Source organism: Schistocerca gregaria, chromosome 3 (genome assembly GCF_023897955.1).
Source record: "Schistocerca gregaria isolate iqSchGreg1 chromosome 3, iqSchGreg1.2, whole genome shotgun sequence".
Taxonomy (NCBI): Eukaryota; Metazoa; Arthropoda; class Insecta; order Orthoptera; family Acrididae; genus Schistocerca; species Schistocerca gregaria.
In genome coordinates this window covers 658,629,037-658,650,544 of record NC_064922.1, presented here as the reverse complement: position 1 = coordinate 658,650,544, position 21,508 = coordinate 658,629,037, and the positions used below count along the sequence as shown (strand labels likewise).

Sequence of the window (21,508 nt, the reverse complement as noted above, 5' to 3'; positions counted from 1 at the left end):
AATCACTCTTCTACTTCTGCATGCCAAATTACAATTCACAACAATAAAATGTAGTTCCTTGAACTTACTTTTCCCCCATCACACACTTCACCATCCATCTTGTATACGTCATCAGGACAATACTCTGATTGGCCTGTGCAGTATTCTGGAAGATCACATTCATGGTCAGCAGAACGGCACATTGTCCCTGCCTTCATTGGATGACATGTCTTGAAAGACAGCAACAGGTATAATTTATTAATCAAAACTGTACCAAACTAAATACTGTTTTGTAAAAAGAGAATGAAACACTAACGAACTGTAGCACTATAACAAGAGCAATATAGTTTCTTATAAATAAGGAAAATGCATAGCAACCATCAACAAAGTCATGTTTTCTATTTCATCCATAAAAAGAAAGAAAAATTAACTGGTGGATGTGGATGAGGGAAGGGGGTTGGAGGCGGAGAGGAGATGTAAATGGTCTTGATCTCTGAAGTTATTCTTCAGATAGCACTATATAGCAACTGTGAACTTTGAAACAATTGTGCATGAACACTAACCATTCAGCTTGATACTATTTCAACATTTAAAATATGGTCAATATTTTATGAAAGTAAACTGATACATTCAGTTCAATTTAATGGCATTAATAAATATACAGTCACTCATATAATTTTTCTAATTAATTAAAGTAAGTAAAAATGTTGACATCAATCCAAAATCAATCAGTGAATAGTGAGCAGAATATGGAAATTCCACACAGTGTCCAGGTAAAGAGGCAGTTATTTGTAAGTGCCTTCATCCATATCATGCAGATTATTGACAAGTGCTTGCACAATATACTGTCGTGTTTTTGTTGTTATAGATGAATATGCAATTAAAGGAACAGGAAGGGTGAAAACCAGTACCAGAACATAACCTACCCCCTCTTGGATAGCACAAAGGCTACCTCCTATGTTCCCATCCAACAACAGATAAACATTAAACGTGGCACTGCAGAGAGGTATGAAACTTAAAGTCAAGACGCTGATCCATAGTGTGATGATCAATAAATTTATAGCAGTCTGCTCTTAGATTAATTTTTCCATCCGAGGACAGATCACCATCAAATGTGCCACTGCAGAGAGGTTTGGAATTTCAAACAAGACACTGTTGCTTGGTCTGATGATCAAGAACTTTATCAAAGGACTAGATTAAATTAGATTCGTCTACATCTACTCTCTGCAAACCACAAGGCGGTGCATGGCAGACGGTACGGGTGACAAATCAGAGATATGAGTACATTAAGTTAATTAGGTACTTTGTGGGTGGCTGGTAAGAAATTCCTGTGGGTGGCTGGTATGAAATTCCTTTACAAATAAGACACTACCCTGTATGTAGAAAAAGACTTTAAATGCAGTAAAAATGTGTGGAGTTCAGTTGTCTTTATAAAATAAGTAACAGTGACTAAAAGGGATAAATGAAGTATTTTATCTCCAAGCACATAACGCACACATTTTCTTTCACATCTTACAATCAAGGAGGTGTTGTCACAAGTATTTTTTTTAGAAATAGAATGCAGGCTGATTGAATCTTTCTGGGTTATCAGCCAAGTGACACTGTAACCTTGAAGCAATCATTCTCAGACGAAGTAGGGGGTGCTGTGGGATGTAATTTTTTACTACACCTAACACTCTTCAACCAATGAAGTATCAATGGTACCAGTATCTTGCATCTAGAAGGGAAAGTTATAATCTGTGGTGGTGGTGGCAGAAGTCCAGGTATCACATTCTGCTGCTGTATGGCCATCCTGTCCTCTGCCTGTTGTGATGGATTGCCCGCTTTTATTTCTTCATTGATTGTCTTCGGTGTCTACATATTGTCTGAAAAAATAGGGGGTGGAAGTGCAGTACTGTCTACTGTAAATGATGTAGCCGACAGATGCAGAGTTACAGCCCCCCAATATTACACAGTTATATGACCAGTGCACTATTGTTTAACTTTCAATAAGCCTCATTACTAGGATGCAGGCAAACATCCACATACTGCTACAATAGTTTACTGTTGAACATCTACGAGTACTAAAAAACATAACCACATAGCCCACAGTGCACCAGGGTGGTGAGCACAGAACTGTGTGACAGGTCTTGATGAGCCCTCAGCTCCACAACAATCTGTGTCAATATGATACTGATATGAGCCAAAACACAGATCCATATATAGTGAGCCACAGACTACTTAACCAAAAAAATAGAGGAGACACATTTATAATATGTGTAAGAGAAAATGGCAGCAAAACAGCCTCTACTAAAAAATGTGGATGTGGTCTTTAATTACATCTTAGTGTGAATTAATGCAAGAAACTGGAGTACAGCCTGACACATGAATTCAGAAATTTACACGACACATCTTTTAGTACCCATAAGACAACAGTCTTAAAGAGTTACTTTGTGAGGAACAAATGTGGAAGAGCTACCCACTAACTCACACTGCATACAGAATGGTGGGTCCAAGTCTGTTACATTCTGGGTTAAGTGTTTCACAAGTAACAAGGAGACAGACTGACTGACTGCTAAATCACAATATTTACGACACTGTTGGTCAGGGGCGATTCTAGAAGTCGATCAAGTGGGGGGTGGGGAGGGGGTGGTTAGTGGAATGGAATATCGCTTAAGAAAAGGACAGTTGGGGGGTCAGCCACTGACAAATTCGTAAGATTTGGTGTTGCTCAAAGTAGATTCTGGTAACTATTTTGGAGTTCAGGGTAAAAAATATGTATTAATAAATAATAAGATGCCAATTTCAAGTTAAATGATATTTACTGGTTTGCAGTAAGCTATCTGCCGCTCTTATTTTTTTGGAGTAATATATTCTCTGATTTCTGAAGTCATTTTATCCAGTGTAATATGATACTCCATTGGGGGGGGGGGGGGGGGGGTGGGTCTATAGCCCCCGGGGTAGGGAGTGGGGGCTATAGCCCCCATAGCCCCTCCCTTGCCACCGCCCCTGATGTTGGTACACTTACCAGTATGCAAACTGATCATGATGAATCAAGTTCCTATTTAGCACTGTCTCCCATAACCCTTTAGCTATGGCAGGATTGTTGAAGAGCTTGGTGCTACATGCAAGTTTCTGGAATGCCGTTAGTCCAACATGAGTGAAAGAATATTTGGAGTAGAGGACTGAAGAAACTTGGATAATAACTTCAGGTCATTGGGGTGGAGGGGGGGGGGGGGGGGAGGCATTCAACCACTTCTGTCTCATTAAATTTGGCTAAGGAGCCTTAAGGAACACGACTGCTTCTATTATATTTTCAGGATCAGTAAATTGCAGTACCTTATAGAATCTGACATAGGCTACTGAAATTAAAAGAGAAGTTGAATAAGATCAAATGGGATGTAGTGGAAGAGCAGTAAAAACTAACAGCCAAATGAATGGGATGTAGTGGAAGTGCAGTAAAAACCAACAGCCAAATGGAATTAAAATAAGATTATATTAATTATTACAAGGGACCAAAGCAGAGAGACATTTCAGGTGTTTGTATACAGGAAGATGAAAAACAATGTTGCAGATACTGGAAGAAAGAATTGCAAGACACTCATAAAAAGAAACGCAAGCTATTGTACGGAAATCATCAAACATGCTCACATCTTGATAATTGGATAGAAAACCTTTCCGAAGAGTTACAGAAACTGAAATCACAGCATATCCCATAACAATATGGTAGTGGATGATATTAATGTAACAGCAGAACAAAGCCAAACAATGATTTATCAGTGGGAAACATCACAAGAATTGATTGAGGTCACATGGTAGAAAAATTTAGAGAGAAGAACAACATGCTGGTCCTGAAAACAATATTCCAGAAGAAAATGAAAATACAATAGGCTTGTCATGGATCACATAGAATTTAATATGAAATCAATTACATTTTACAGATATGTGATGGTCTAAGACAGTTTCAAATTATAACTGATCATTTTGCTAGTAAAATGCTTACTCACCTTCAGATCACAACATTCCCCTGTAGCACAAGAAGCATTAGAGAAAAGCATACAAGTTGTGGCATTACAACATGGATTGTCACAGTGTTCAGGTAATCCACAGTCACACTGCTCTCCAGCTTCCACAAATCCATTGCCACATACTGGGCCATCAAACAGACTGCAACAGCGAAAAATTTTGTGGTGTGGAGTCTTTCAGTATTTTCTTTATAATATAATAGTATTTTCTTGGTGATTTAAGTACATAGTATTGGTAGCCTTCTCTGAACATACTTTCAAATTAAAGAAAAATTATTGCACACAATGAATTGAAACAAACAAAAAATTTTAACATAAAATCTTCAATATCCCTTTAAATGCTGACTACATACAAGCGTGCATTCTAAAGAATCAATGACAAAGGAGACAAAAATATCGTAAGTTACCTCAGTATTAATACACAAACACAAAAATTGTGCTTTCAAGCATAGTCTGATTATCTTCTTAAATCTGTACATTTGATTTTACAATAAAATAGTAGTACTCCCAAAACTAATATTATGAACATAACATTCTCTTTTTCTTCAAAATAATAGAGTTAAAGGTAAATGGCTCAAACAATAATGTATATAACAAACTTATAGAAACACTCAAATTTGCGGTCACTTACCTTTTAGGTTTGTTTCTTAAGCAGTAATCCATACCATGCTCAAATGCTAGAGCTAGGTACTCCAAACTACATGAACTCCAGTGAGTTGGACTCATTGAGCTAGAACATAATGATTATTGATTAGATCAGTGCTCCACTGAGTAGAAACATATGAAATCAGATCAGTCATAAACGACAATGAATTCTGAAAAAAATTACTTAAATTGGTAATAATGCTTGAAAATGATTAAATCAATTGAAATGCTGGTTAACCAATTACACATTTTATTTAAAATAAGTTAATGATATTTCTGCATTGTTTATACAATTTTACTTAATGCTTCTCTGAGAGACATAACAGATAAAAAGCTGAGAAAATGGAACAGGGAAGGCAATTCTTCAGTAATACTGAATACAATGAAGTCCATTCTGCAGCTGAGTGACCAGCACATCTGACTGCTATGAGGAAGATCCAGATTCTATTCTTGTTACTCTCAGGGATTGTTTCCTCTGGGGTAGAACTGGAATAATGGTGCACTCAGCCTCATGAACACAACTGAGGGGCAGCTCCATGGTCAGGAAAACTGATGACAAGTGGGAGGGGGAGGTCACCACATCCCTCATATTGTGACAGACTGAGATTCAACTACTGTAGTATACAATACACCTGATTAGTTAACAATACAATGCTAAATGATTTTTTATTACATAGTTGTATATTTGTGGTCATGTAACAATAGTTTAAATAATTTTTTTGTTCAAGTCTTATGAAATTAAGTGCCACAATGGATTAATCACAATGAAACAGTTATCTCATTCAAAGTTTTCAGTAGTACTTGAAATGTTTTTTGTTGTAAAGTTTTAGTATTCATGACACAAACAATGATTGGAATTTGTGTACATAATTATTTTAATGAATATTTTTATATATTTGTGTAGTAATTGTTAAACATATTTATTTTACTAATTTATTACAGAAAATTTTTGTAACTGACAATAGTCTTACTTGAAAACATACTTATATTTCTTCTTGATTGTAACATCACTTGTGAAATTACTTTTATCAATCTTTTTCACTGAAATTTATGTATAACAAAGATTTTAATCATATCTAAGGCTGTTGCATTGCATTGTAGGAATCTTTTAAATGTGATGGTGGCTGCAACTGTATAGTAGTACAGGGTTCATTATTATGAGTAGAAGTGGGAAGCAGTAGAAGTGTTGTCAAGTTTGATTAGTGTGAATAAATGAAATTCTTTAAAATAATATGATTCAAGATTATAATAATCTTCATGATCTCCAGTTTAACCAGATGAGTATCAGATTACTTTAGTAACCTTTTCCTACTTCAAAACTCAGTTTATAACTTTTCAAGACTCATCATATTAAAATGTAGCTATTGCAAATAACTAATATTGTTGAACTGAAACTTTGACTTAATTCTTGTCTGTACTGTGTAGTAAAGTTACACATCCAGCAAAGGATGACTTGGCAGCTAGTCAACATCACAGTCCTCTGGGCCTGATCACAGAATTACTTCCAAACAGTTATTGAATACTGTCTGATTTCCTTATCAATACAACTGAATGGAGGAATCTTTTAATAATGGCATGTAATCAGCATTATACCTTATAAAAAATTGGGTTATGTATGGGAGATGACTGCAGCATGTAAGATTCTTTCAGTTTGCCAGTTGCCCTTTCTTCTGCACTAATATTTTCAGCTCTGTGTATTTAATCACCTTTGCCCTCCTCCCAAAATTGAATTTCATCATGTTTTCACTAATAATTAATTTTCAGTAGTTTATACAAGGCGTGAAACTGTAATAGTGGCAACTATCTATTTACAGCTTAAACAAATAGATACATCTACATCTACATGCATGACTACTCTGCAATTCACATTTAAGTGCTTGGCAGAGGGTTCATCGAACCACAATCATACTATCTCTCTACTATTCCACTCCCGAACAGCGAGCGGGAAAAACGAACACCTACACCTTTCTGTTCGAGCTCTGATTTCTCTTATTTTATTTTGATGATCATTCCTACCTATGTAGGTTGGGCTCAACAAAATATTTTCGCATTCGGAAGAGAAAGTTGGTGACTGAAATTTCGTAAAAAGGTCTCGCCGCGACGAAAAACGTCTATGCTGTAATGACTTCCATCCCAACTCGTGTATCATATCTGCCACACTCTCTCCCCTATAACGCGATAATACAAAACGAGCTGCCCTTCTTTGCACCCTCTCGATGTCCTCCGTCAATCCCACCTGGTAAGGATCCCACACCGCGCAGCAATATTCTAACAGAGGACGAACGAGTGTAGTGTAAGCTGTCTCTTTAGTGGACTTGTTGCATCTTCTAAGTGTCCTGCCAATGAAACGCAACCTTTGGCTCGCCTTCCCGACAATATTATCTATGTGGTCCTTCCAACTGAAGTTGTTCGTAATTTTAACACCCAGGTACTTAGTTGAATTGACAGCCTTGAGAATTGTACTATTTATCGAGTAATCGAATTCCAACGGATTTCTTTTGGAACTCATGTGGATCATCTCACACTTTTCGTTATTTAGCGCCAACTGCCACCTGACACACCATACAGCAATCTTTTCTAAATCGCTTTGCAGCTGATACTGGTCTTCGGATGACCTTACTAGACGGTAAATTACAGCATCATCTGCGAACAACCTAAGAGAACTGCTCAGATTGTCACCCAGGTCATTTATATAGATCAGGAACAGTAGAGGTCCCAGGACGCTTCCCTGGGGAACACCTGATATCACTTCAGTTTTACTCGATGATTTGCCGTCTATTACTACGAACTGCGACCTTCCTGACAGGAAATCACGAATCCAGTCGCACAACTGAGACGATACCCCATAGCTCCGCAGCTTGATTAGAAGTCGCTTGTGAGGAACGGTGTCAAAAGCTTTCCGGAAATCTAGAAATACGGAATCAACTTGAGATCCCCTGTCGATAGCGGCCATTACTTCGTGCGAATAAAGAGCTAGCTGCGTTGCACAAGAGCGATGTTTTCTGAAGCCATGCTGATTACGTGTCAATAGATCGTTCCCTTCTAGGTGATTCATAATGTTTGAATACAGTATATGCTCCAAAACCCTACTGCAAACCGACGTCAATGATATAGGTCTGTAGTTAAATGGATTACTCCTACTACCCTTCTTGAACACTGGTGCGACCTGCGCAATTTTCCAGTCTGTAGGTACAGATCTATCGGTGAGCGAGCGGTTGTATATGAGTGCTAAGTAGGGAGCTATAGTATCAGCGTAATCTGAAAGGAACCTAATCGGTATACAATCTGGACCTGAAGACTTGCCCGTATCAAGCGATTTGAGCTGCTTCGCAACCCCTAAGGTATCTACTTCTAAGAGACTCATGCTAGCAGATGTTCGTGTTTCAAATTCTGGAATGTTTCAAAGTTTTACTATCCTTCAAAGTAATCACTAGCATTGTGTTAACTCATTTACAGCAATGTGGAAGTCTTAGAATACCCTTATTAGTGCCAGTTGTGTTGATGATGTCGAACAGTCTATTTAGGGTGGCCAACTCTCTTGTATTTCCCGCGATCTCCCCTATTTGAACACATTTTTTCGTAATCTCCTGGTTCCCGTATTTTCAGGCTCATTGGGCATTTTTCTTCAGTTTTTAGATTTTTCTTTTTTTCATATGCACACACATTTTTCAAGAATTTAAATTTTGCATGCACAACCAGAATTCATTGAAATGTTGGACAACAGAGACAAGTGATTCTATATCGACATTATGTCTATTGATTATCTTAAAAATTGTCAACCGGCACTTGGTGGTTAGACGGGACTTCGTTTCAGTGCCAGTGCTTACTGTGAATCATTATTCAAGATTTTACAGTCGGCAATGAGGACAAAGCTAAAACATCACCAAAAAAGAAAACAAAGTATATGTGTACATATCTTAAGAAGTGGGAAGCTTTATATTCCTGGATTGGACCAGCATGGTCAAATGTTTATACAGTAAATTGCTCTACCTGCAAATGTGAGTTCAGCATCGCACACGGCAGTTAGAACAATTGTGTACGGCACATGAATACTTCAGGTAATAAATTATTACTAAGTATTCTACAAAATATATATCTTGCTATTCAGCAAGTAGTAATTAGTAATTGGCAATTGTCTGAGTTAATTTCTTGTATTTGCTTGTAGGTCACAAAAGCAAAGCAAATGATGTCACTACTTCATCCATGATAACTACCCCCTTCACCTCTCCTCACCTGAGAAAAGGCCTAACAAACAACAACATAACAACATGAAAAGCATTGCCAGTAAACTTTCATTTATCCTACCACAGAGTACAACACAATCTAAGCTACAGGAACTTGGACTGTGCAATCAAACTTTCAAAAAACATGTTCAGTGAATCTACTGTGTCAAAGAAAATATCTTGCAGGTGAACTAAAACTGAAATGATCATAATGAACGTATTGGCCCCAAGAAGTGCGAACGATTTTATGAAAGTTTGACCCCAAAAAGTGTAGCAAGTTCTTTCCTTTAGTAACAGATTCCTCCAATCACCTAAACAGGAAAATGTTTCAACCCCTTTAGTGGAATTCAAAACAAATGAACTTTAAATGTATGTCCAGAGGTAGTTAAAAAACTCTCTGAAGTCAAATAATTTGAATATCAGTAATATATCATCTTACTGTGTTGATGGTGCCAATATGAATTATAGCAAGCACCATTCAGTCATGAAACTGTTAAGTAATGAGAATGTAAAAATCCTCAAAGCCAGTTTTTTTTTTTTTTAACCATGTGCTTCATACTTCCATGAAATGTGCACGCAATTGTTTACAATATGTAGATGTTGAAGTGCTAGTATTAAGACTATATAGCCACTTTTCCTGTTATGGCAAATGATGAGAAACGCTAAAATCATATTTTTTTTTTTAATTTTTTTTTAAGTTGTTGATGCTGAATGGGTAGAAAGTACGCAACATGTAAATACTAGATGGTTATCTCTCACACCTGTTGTAGAAAGACTTTTGAACAATTTGGAGCCTATAAAAAGCTATTTTAAAAGCATAGATGATTCAGACTGTCCCAAAGTTTTGAACAAGTATTTTTGCAATGAAAATACAGAAGCAGACACAATTATTCAGGCTTATATTAGTTTCCTTGTGAATATTGGAAAGGTTTTGATTCAAAAAGAAAAGTAATTGGAGAATTCTGTTGTTAGTATTATGAAATCTCATGAAGCTGTACAGTTGGACAGAGTGGGTAAAGTTAGACAGAGAAAGGAAGATAGATTTTTTGGTAGTGGTACTCATGAATTGTTAGCCACTGTTATTGATCAAAATTTAAATACTACTAGTGAGAACAACGTCATTGAATTGTGTGAGTCTTTAAATTCTTACTCAGTTAGCAAATTTAATGATAGTTTAAAGTGTTTAACCCCATTATGCCTCAAAGGGGAATTAACATTCAATGACATGCATGAAGTTGTGGAATGTGTCAAGCTGGATTGGGTGAATGAAGATGAATTATATAAGGACTTTTGTAGTTCTAATGATGTAACTAAATCTGTTCTCTCTTTAGAGGGTTGCGTTGGCCAGAAATGGATAAAGTTTTTAACACCTTTGAAATCAAATAATGTGAATTTTGAAAACTTTGGTAAGCTGGTAGATTATTGTATGAGTATACCAAGAAGTAGGACTCACACTAAGAAAGTATTTTCTCTTATGAATAATAAGTGGACAGATGTAAGGAATAGTTGCAATGAATTTTCCTTATTATGCAGTGAATTCTTTGAATTTGCTAAAAATGATATAAACTACTGACTGAGGCAAAATCTGTTGCAAAAAATGTGTAAGTATTTGCAGTGCATAATTCAATAGCTATCTTTTACAAATGCTGCTTTGATTTTTGGTGAAATTTTACCTTGCTTTTAATCTCCCTTATTTTTGCCAAGTATATAAGTATTTCCCTTATTTTCTTTTTAAAAAGTTTGTCACCCTAGGTATATTGCTTGGTGGATCTCTGTAATGGTTCTGAAGTGAATGCCATTAAGTGCTTTCTTCAATTTTGGAATCAAGTTGAATTCATCAGGGCTAAGTCCGAGTGTGTAGAATGGTATAACAGACCCCAGCCTCATCGATTGAACAAACCAGTCACAACTTGAGCATTGTTGTGCAAAATGATGGGTGGGACCTGCAGGAAGTGTTGCTACTTCTTTCTTTACACTGGTCGCAGGCTATGATCCATAAATGAAAAACTCAAAGAAAGAAGCGGCGACAATTTCTGAAGGACCCACCCCGCATTTTTTGGACAGTGCTCGCACACATATGGCACAAGTTGTGACTGATTTATTCAGTTGATGTGGCTGGGAAGTGGTGTACCACCCGGTGCATGCACCAGACTTAAGCTTCACTTTAAAACAGTTACAGAGATTCATCAGGCTATAGGCTACTCCACTCCAGCTGTCATCACAACTGGCACTGCTAAGGGTATCCTACGACTTCCACATTGCGGACAATTTATTATACGTAATGCTGGTGACTACTATGAAGAACAGTACAACTTTGAAAGATGTATCTATTTTGTATAAGCTGAAAATAAATAACTGTCACTAGTAAAGTTTCATCCCTCATATATGCCTCAATGTGATTTCCAGCCATATAAAATTCTGCTTTTGGTAATCTTCATTCCTATCTCACTATCTATATTTTCCCACTCCACTTGAAAGGACATACATGTGATAACAAATTAAAAGCTGATAAACTTCAATGTTGTCTCAGGCAATGAGATCATCATGATTTGTATGCATTAAGGAAAGTCACTGTCTCTTCCAATAATGTAACAGGATATGTTTTGCAATAAACTACAGATGTTTTTGTGAATAATGAAAAGCACACCATACAGTTCTGACCAGATCCTTACCAGTGTAACCTGACATATGCTGCAGAGCACTGTCTCAACTGTATGCACCATGATCTACAAAGGTACCTATCCGCTGTCACAGACATCTAACTTCCAGAAATACTCATGAAACACTTCATCAAAATCAGAATTTCAGAAAATAACTGCAACTACAAATTAGAGTATCACCTTAATAAATTTCAGCATATTTCTTACTAAGAGCTATTTTGCCCTATGTTGGCAGGAAAATGGTAATGTTTTTGAATTTTGCATATCTCCACACTCTGATATTGTGTGGTATAATATACTCGGAAAATGCTGCACAAATAGAAATAGTTTTTAAGCAACAAAAATGAGTAGTGAAGTCGACTTGTGGTCTTATAAACTGGACATCCTGTAGGCACCTATTTGAGACACTTGGGATACTGACACTCAAATCAGTACATCTACTCATGATGATATTTGTAATCAACAACAAAAAAGTTTTCTGAACTACACTACTGGCCATTAAAATTGCTACAACATGAAGATGATGTGCTACAGATGCGAATTTAATCAACAGGAAGAAGATGCTATGATTTGCATATGATTAGCTTTTCAGAGCATTCACACAAGGCTGGCGCCAGTGGCGACACCTTGAGCATGCGGACACGAGGACAGTTTCCAACCGATTAATCATACAAAGACAACAGTTGACCGGTGTTGCCTGGTGAAACATTGTTGTGATGCCTCGTGTAAGGAGGCGTACCATCACGTTTCCGACTTTGGTAAAGGTCGGATTGTAGCATATCGCCATTGTGGTTTATCGTATCGCGACATTGCTGCTCGCGTTGGTAGAGATCCAATGACTGTTAGCAGAATATTGAATCAGTGGGTTCAGGAGGGTAATACGGAATGCCATGCTGGATCCCAAAGGCCTCGTATCACTAGCAGTCGAGATGACAGGCATCTTATCTGCCTGGCTATAACGGATCATGCAGCCACGTCTCGATCCCTTGAGTCAAGACAACAACCATCTGCACGAACAGTTCGACAATGTCTGCAGCAGCATGGGCTATCGGCTTGGAGACCATAGCTGAGGTTACCCTTGACGCTGCATCACAGACAGGAGCGCCAGCGATGGTGTACTTAATGACGAACCTGGGTGCACGAATGGCAAAACTTTTTTTTTTTTTTTTTTTTTTGATTAATCCAGGTTCTGTTTACAGCATCATGATGGTCGCATTCGTGTTTGGTGACACTGTGGTGAACAAACATTGAAAGTGTGTATTCGTCATCGCCATACTGGCGTATCACCTGATGTGATAGTATGGGGTGCCATTGGTTACATGTCTCAGTCACCTCTCGTTCGCATTGACGGCACTTTGAACAGTGGACGTTACATTTCAGATGTGTTACAACCTGTGGATCTATCCTTCATTCGATCCGTGCGAAATCCTACATTTAAGCAGGATAATGCATGACCGCATGTTGCAGGTCCTATACGGGCATTTCTGGATACAGAAAATGTTCAACTGCTGCCCTGGCCAGCACATTCTCCAGTTTTCCCACCAACTGAAAACGTCTGGTCAATGGTGGCCAAGTAACTGGCTCGTCACAATATGCCAGTCACTATTCTTGATGAACTGAGTTATCACGTTGAAGCTGCATGGGCAGCTGTACCTGTACACGCCATCCAAGCTCTGTTTGACTCAATGCCCAGGCGTATCAAGGCTGTTATTACGGCCAGAGGTGGTTGTTCTGGGTACTGATTTCTCAGGATCTATGCACCCAAATTGCGTGAAAATGTAATGACATGTCATTTCTAGTATAATATATTTGTCCAATGAATACACGTTTATATCTGCATTTCTTCTTGGTGTAGCAATTTAAAAGACCAGTAGTGTAATTGTGAATATCACAATCATGACGCAGGGCAGAATCAAAAGCTTCACAAAGAGTCAGCAACTGTCAATAGAGAACAAAAAGGAATTATCCATCCTGGAATAAGAATTTACAATAAGCTTCCTCTAAATATAAAAAAAAAGATCTCTGTCAACCCTAATGTACTCAAGAGGAAACCGAAACAGTACCTCTAAAACCATCTGCATGTAACTTAAATGCATTTCCAGAGCTGTAAATCTTGTGAAAGATGTATTACATTATAAATGGCATTATAATACTACAGTATGCTAATGTACATAATGTTTATACCTTGTGTGTATATTGTCTATAACCTGTCATTTTTCTTGAAATTTTGAAAGTAATCTTATATAACTAGTATATGTATTGTTTACGGTATTTCATGTTTTTCTCCATGTCACATCATATTCCTTGACTTATCCTACATTACATTACATCATTTGTACAGTATGTAATTGACCAAATAAAAGTCAAATCAAATCAAATCAATCTCTCTCTCTCTCTCTCTCTCTCTCTCTCTCTCTCTCTCTCTCACACACACACACACACACACACACACACACACACACACACACACACAAAAAAAGCTACTTACTGAACAGCAGAAGTCAATGCCATAAACTGATTATCATCAGAAATTTACACAACTAATACGATAAGCCAAAAGAAAACTGAATAAGAAAAATCTTAAAAATTATGCAGGTTATTTCAGGTATAATGTCAACACTTTAGGAGTAAAGGACAACAACTTACAAAAAGCAGGTTTAGGATGAAAAGAAGCCACTAGGTGGTATAATAAGATGCAATGTTGGGCACCAAGAATACTTGCTTGAAGGGGTTTGTAAATATAGAAGCATAAAACTCCAAAGTGACGGGTCAAGTTGACAATGTGAGTGACCACAGAAAAGAAAACAGGAATAGAAGTAGAAAAATGGAGCTTCCAAAGTGAAAGTGTGATACAATGAACATTTATGAGTGTTGATTAGGGACTTGCTTAGTGGAACTGAATCAACAGTACAGAGTAGTAAGTGAACTAAACTTATTCTCATTGATAAAACTGCTCTCATCAGTAGTAATTACAAGTTTATATATATTGTGAGTCATCATGCACATATTAGTGAATTTAAGAACTTTATGTATGCTTCATTACCACTATTAGCATAACAATGTTATCCTTTTAAATTGTGAAATAACATTAATAGATACCAACAATTAATCAGAGGCAATGTTGAAACTTCATACATGGTAATAGGCTGGTCAATTTAGTATACCATGTATGTACAGTACTCAGTGGAACAGACAAAATAGAATGGTGAAGATACATCAGCAATTTTTTTCAGAAACGAAGAATACTTTGCAGATAGAAAAGATTTTAGAAAATGTATATGTCATTTCTCATGACATGGCATGTGGCCATATTTTTTACTGAGAACTGTAAATGTCATGTGGCAATATTATTTACTGGAAAAGTGAGTCATAACAGTGACCTGATTCTTTCCACAATTGTGACTAACAGAACATGTGGATAAGCAACTAACCAACCCCATTTGCAAGTAAACAAAGCTTTAACAAAATACGGTAAAAGAATGCAGTAAAAGTAAATAAGTTGATGCTGAGGGAATTAGATCAGCAAATTAGTCACTTAAAGTAGTTGATGAGTTTTGCTATTCGAGCAGCAAAATAACTTATGATGGTGGAAGTAGAGAGGGTGTGAACTGGCAATAGTGCAATAGTGAGAATAGCATCTCAATAGAAAAGGGGAGGGTCAACTGGCTGGGATGATAGCAAAATCTTTAGGAGGGGCACTGAAACTCATGAGAGTACTTTTCTAACTTTTCCCGGCAAGATCAGTGTCCAATCATCCTACATTGATTGAAATTAAGCTTAATGAAAAGTTCAAACAGACAGGTACTAGAGATGTGAAAATATCACATGATTATCATAACAGTACAGTGAAAAATAATGTTAGTATGTCACAAGATTCACATAAAAGTATAGTGAAAAATAATAAAATATTGCATCAGAATATCAGAGGATTAAAAAACAAAGTAGATGAGCTTCTTGTTTGTTTAAAGATTTAGAAACTGGGGGTGGAATAGATGTACTATGCCTGTCTGAAAATCATATAGTCACAGGTATGGAAATTGTAAATGTAGGTGGACATAAGCTTTCAGCACATGTAAGTAGAGACACTATGGAGAGAGGAGGAGTTGCCATGTATGTTAAAATCAGTCACAGAGTGAATAATTCGGAAACAAAAAAATTTTGTGTAGAGCAACATATAGAAGCAAGTGCATGTGAGTTTAAACTAAATAATGGCACTTTTATAATTGTAGCCATGTATAGGTCCCCACTGGGAAATTTTCGACTATTTTTGAAAAACTTGGATCCTTTGTTGTGCTACCTGTCAGACAAAGGAAAGCAACTTATTGTTTGTGCGGATTTCAATGTAGATTTTCTGAAAAGTCCAATACAAAGCTTGACCTTTAAGTATTACTTGGTTCTTTCAATTTGACATCAGTTATTGATTTTCGTACTCGGGTGATACAAGAAAGCAGCACACTGATAGATAAAGTTTTCATAGACCAAGAAAAATTGAAACAAATAAAAACTTTTCCTGTTAAGAATGGTCTGTCTCATCATGATGCACAGCTAGTTACGGTATATGATATAGCTCCATACAGTAATGCAAAACAGTCCTCCAAAATAGTGTGTCCCATTAACGATTTAACAATTCAAAATTTTAGGGAAAGCTTGCAACAGTTAGACTGGGACTAGGTGAACAGGGAACATGATGCTAATTTAAAATTTAACCTATTTCATGATACCTTTGTGAATATATTTTTCTCTAAGAAAACAATGAAATATAATTGTAAGAAACCATGTAAAAAGCCATGGCTTACTAAAGAGATAAAAATATCTTGTAAACAGAAAAGGGAAACATACCTTATAGCTAGGAGGAGAAACAATCCCAAAACAGTGAAACATTATAAAAACTACTGCATTGTATTAAGAAAAGTTATTAAAAAGTCCATTATGTGCATTAGGCCTGAGCTTATCACATCTGATAATAAAATTAAAATGATTTGGAATATTGTGAAAATGGAAAAAGGGAAACAGGGCAACTGAGAGCACAGGAAGACTGTATTTCTATCAAACACAATGAACAGTTTGTTAACAAGAAGTTAGAGGTAGAAAACATTTATAATAATAACTTTTTAAGTGTTGTAGAGAAAATAGGATCCAGCTATTCATTAGAAAATGCAAGGCAGTATATGGAAGAGGCAGTACCTATGCAATTTGATAAAACTGAAATTCAACCCACCTCTCCTCCTGAAATTATGAAAATAATAAATTCACTCAAAAGTAAAAGCTCATATGGAATTGATGGCATTTCTGACAGAGTACTAAAAGCTTGTTCCCAACAGGTAGGGTTCTCAGCCACACATGTAGCAGCTCACTGAAACGGGGTATTTTTACCGATAGTTTGGATCTGGATTGTTTGGGGGAAGAGACTAAACAGCGAGGTCATCGGTCTCATCAGATTAGGGAAGGACAGGGAAGGAAGTCGGCCATGCCCTTTCAAAGGAACCATCCCGGCATTTGCCTGGAGCGATTTAGAGAAATCACAGAAATCCTAAATCAGGAAGGCCGGACAGGGGATTGAACTGTCATCCTCCCTAACGCGAGTCCAGTGTGCTAACCACTGCGCCACCTCGCTTGGTTTACCGATAGTCTGAAATACGCTAATGTTAAACCACTGCATAAAAAGGGGATAGATCTGATCCTAACAACTACCGCCCAATCTCACTTCTGACAGCTTTATCCAAAATTCTTCAAAAAGTAATGTATTCAAGGGTAGCATCACATATTTGTAAAAATGAAGTACTAACAAAATCTCAATTTGTTTTTCAGAAGTGCTTTTCAGCAGAAAATGCTGTATATGATTTCACTGATCAAATATTAAATGCATAGAATAACCGAGCAAAACGTTATGGGACCTCTCAAAGGCTTTTTATTGTGTGAACCATGAAATTCTTCTAGACAAGTATTGTGGTATGAGTGGGACAGTGCACAAATGGTTTGATTCATACTTAACTGGAAGAATGCAGAAAGTTGAGATTAACAGTACAGATAGTCTGCAAAAACCAGAAGAGTCCTCTAACTGGGGAGGTATGAAGAATGGTGTCCCACAGGGTTCAGTCTTGGGTCCCCTATTGTTCTTAATATATATTAACGACTTGCCACTCTATACTCGTGGAGATGCAAAGCTAGTTCTTTTTGCTGATGGGATCAGCTGAGGAAATTGCTAATAATGTCTTTCAGAAAATTATTAAGTGGTTCTCTGCAAATGGACTCACTAAATTTTGAGAAAACACAGTTTATACAATTCTGTACAGCAAATGGCATAACACCATTGATAAATATAGACTATGAATGGAAGTCTGTTGCTAGGGCATAATACTCAAAATTTCTTCTAGTATTGTAGCTATGCACTTTGCTGTTATTTTTTAATTGGGATGGGTTATTGACGAAAAATTCAACTGGAAGAAACACATTGATGATCTGCTGAAACGGTTAGGTACAGCTACTTATGCTATTAGTGTTATTGCAAATTTTTATGATAAACATATCAGTAAATTAGCATACTACGCCTATTTTCATTCACTGCTTTCATATGGCATCATATTTTGGCGCATTTCATCATTAATAGAAAAAGTATTCATCGCACGAAAGTGTGTAATCAGAATAATAGCTAGATCCCACCCAAGATCACCTTGCAGACATTTATTTAAGGAACTCGGGATATTCACAGTATCTTCGCAATTCATATATTCACTTATGAAATTTGTCATCAATAACCCATCCCAATTTAAAAATAACCTCGAAGTGCATAGCTACAATACTAGAAAAAAGAATGATATTCACTATTCTGGATTAAAGCTCACTTTGGCACAGAAAGGTGTGAAATATGATGCCACAAAAATCTTTGGTCATTTGCCAAATAGTATTAAAAGTCTGACAGATAGCCAACAACACTTAAAGGCAAATTAAAAGAATTTCTGAATGACAACTCCTACTACTCTATAGATGAATTCTTAGATATGAAGCAGTGACTGGAAAAAAATTATTTAATTATTTTGCGTAAAGAAAACTTATGTTAAAGTGACATGTTCCACAACATTATGAAATTTGGTATTCATGATCTATGGAACAAGGATTAATGTGTGTGTGTGTGTGTGTGTGTGTGTGTGTGTGTGTGTAGTATTTCTGAAGAAGAGAAACTTGCTAACACTGAATATAGATTTAAGTGTTAGGAAGTCTTTTCTGGGGGTACCTGTGTGGAGTGCAGCAATGTATGGAAGTGAAACATGAGCAATAAACATTATCGACAAGAAGAGAATAGAAGCTTTTGAAGTGCGGTGCTATAAAAGAATGCTGAAGATTAGGTGAGTAGATCGTTTCAGTATTAATTATTCACTGATCAGAACTGATCACTATTAATTATTCACTGACCAGAAATTGGGGGGAGGTGGGGGGATAATAAATCTGTGGCACATCTTGATTAAAATAAGGGATAGGTTGACAGAACACATTCTGAGACATCATCAAGGGATCACTGATCTAGTGTTGAAGGAAGTGTGGGGGTTAAATTTTAGAGGGAGACCAAGAGATGAATACAGTCAGCAGATTCAGAAGGATGTAGGCTGCAGCAGTTATTCAGAGACGAAGAGGTTTGCATAGGCAATAGTAGCATTGACAGCTGCATCAAATCAGTTTTTGGACTGAAGACCACAACAACAAAAGTGCTGCATGAAGGTAACTGATCATGCCAGGACAAAGATATTCATCATTAATACAGGTTTTCAGAAATGAAACTATATTATTTAATAAATGTAGCTTATTCAATATGAAAATAACACCAAGAATACCTTGATTTTAAAAAGTCTGACAGAGTATCAACCTGGAAAGTAAAAGAAATTGTACTTATTGAAAATGAAAACAGCATTGACAAAACAACTTCCTTTCCATTCAAGTTCTTCTATTTGTCTTTTGTAGCATTACTACTTCACTTTCCACATTCACATGTAATAAGTAATTATGTGTTACAAATAATACCTACTACTGTAAGAGCCATTATATTTTTCTTCCAATGAGAGACAAGGCCTACAAATCTAGACATGTGGAACTAACAAGCATGTGTAAGGACTTTTAATGTGATAATGTAACTAAGAGATTTACATTACCTGGAAGATGGAGCCATTATACAGCGCTCACTTGGACACTTGCACTCTGCTGTGTCATGCTCCATTCCAAAGTTGTGACCCATTTCATGTGCCACTGTTGTTGCTACTAGTCCGACCACACTACTATGATCCATACTGACGCCACCAGAAAATTCATATGTGCAGATTGGTCCCTTGAGAGCCTTCCCAACAACACCACCCTCAAACTGCACTCTCCTAATTCAAAACATAACACATTAATTTAATTATCAGTAATTTTTTTGAACTGAATATTCACACAAACAACAAATAAAGAACAAACCTTTTAAATTTCAGTGAAGCTTGTGTCCCAATAAAAATTAAATTCAGAGTTATTCTAAATGATTGTTGAGGTTTGAAAAACAGTAAGACAAAGTACAACTGATGTAGGAATATAAATCTTATCTAGTGTGTATTGTAACTCAAAAGTATTTTTATATAGTTTTACAAAGTCTTGTAAAATTACAAATGGCCAATATGAATTATTTAGGAATAAATGAGGTGACTCACCAGAATGCAGGAGTGCCTTGTCTTTGATAGGTACATAAACAAAAGGTAAGGAGCTTGGCTAGCTTTTGGAATGCAGTTCCTTTTTTCTACCTGTAGAAAAACATGACCCCTCCTCCCGCCACACACAGGTGCCTGTCCCCCTACATTGTGCTCAGTTGACTGCCAGCTCTTTATTGCCCCACAGTGAGTGTACTGGGGCGAGGTACGGGTGTAGGGGTGGGGTGGGATGGGATGAAGAGAGTTGGTAGACAGAGAGGGGGTTGAGGGAGAAACCTCTAGCAGCTCGTGGGAGAGTGGAGAGCCATCTGTGGATGCAGCTAGCCAGACAGCAGGGCACACAAATTCACAGACTAGGGCACGAGATAACTGGGTGGGGGTACTGGGGTAGGGGATGTGTGCATATCTCTCTCTCTCTCTCTCTCTCTCTCTCTCTCTCTCTCTCTCTCTCTCTCTCTCTCTCTCTCTCTCTCACACACACACACACACACACACACACACACACACACACACACACACACACACACACACACACACACCTACTGGGTGGAGGGTGGGGCAGCGAGTTATCTTAAGTTTAGAGCAGGAAGATTATGGGAGCGAAGGATGTGCTGTAAGTATAGCTCCCATCTGCACAGCTTAGAAAAGCTGTAGGTAGTGGGGAGGATACCGATGTCATTTGAAGCAGCAATAGATATCTTGCACTGTATCCTCCTGCATGTTGTACCATTGGGGTGGTTGCAGCAGAGCTGGCATATAACATGGCTGCTTTCACAAATGGCCCAGCATCTCATGTGGTAGAATAAACCTGTGATGCGACAGGGGTAAGTTTTGCTGGGTGAGTGGATTGGGCAGGTCCTGCATCTGGGTCTTCCTCAAGGGCATGACCCCATGGCAGGGGATTGGGGGTGGGAGTGGCATAGGGATGGACTAGGATGATATAGAGGTTGGGTGGGCAGTGGAACACCACTTTGGGAGGGGCTGGAAATTTCTTTGGTAGGATGTCCGTCATTTCAGGGCATGATGATAGATATTCAAAGGCTTGACGAAAGATGTGATTCAGTCGTTTCAATCCGGGGGGGTACTGGGTGACAAGGGGGGTGCATCTTTGTGATTGGTTCTTGGGATGGATGTGAGGATCAGGTGTATTATGATCACATGGCATGGGAAATCTGATTGTGAATTAGGACTGGAGGGAACTGCCTGCCTGTGAAGGCCTTTTCTCACTGCAGATGCCTCTACGATGGGTGGCCAGGCTGTAAGGGAGGGATTTTTTTTGTGTTGAAGGGGTGGCAGCTGTCAAAGTGCAGGTACTGTTGGTGATTGGTGGG

At 37.5% G+C, this 21,508-nt stretch overlaps 1 protein-coding gene across 1 annotated transcript in view; it reads right to left on the bottom strand.

Annotated features, from left to right (window-relative positions):
* The window catches only part of LOC126353911 (pneumococcal serine-rich repeat protein), a 664,303-nt gene that overhangs the window by 32,801 nt on the left and 609,994 nt on the right, over window positions 1-21,508 (bottom strand). The window contains exons 10-13 of the mRNA XM_050003143.1: window positions 19,653-19,868; window positions 4,615-4,713; window positions 3,966-4,125; window positions 69-209 (exon numbers count right to left, since the gene is read on the bottom strand). Of these exons, the coding sequence (XP_049859100.1) occupies window positions 69-209; window positions 3,966-4,125; window positions 4,615-4,713; window positions 19,653-19,868 (616 nt within the window). The remainder of the gene's footprint in view (window positions 1-68; window positions 210-3,965; window positions 4,126-4,614; window positions 4,714-19,652; window positions 19,869-21,508) is intronic.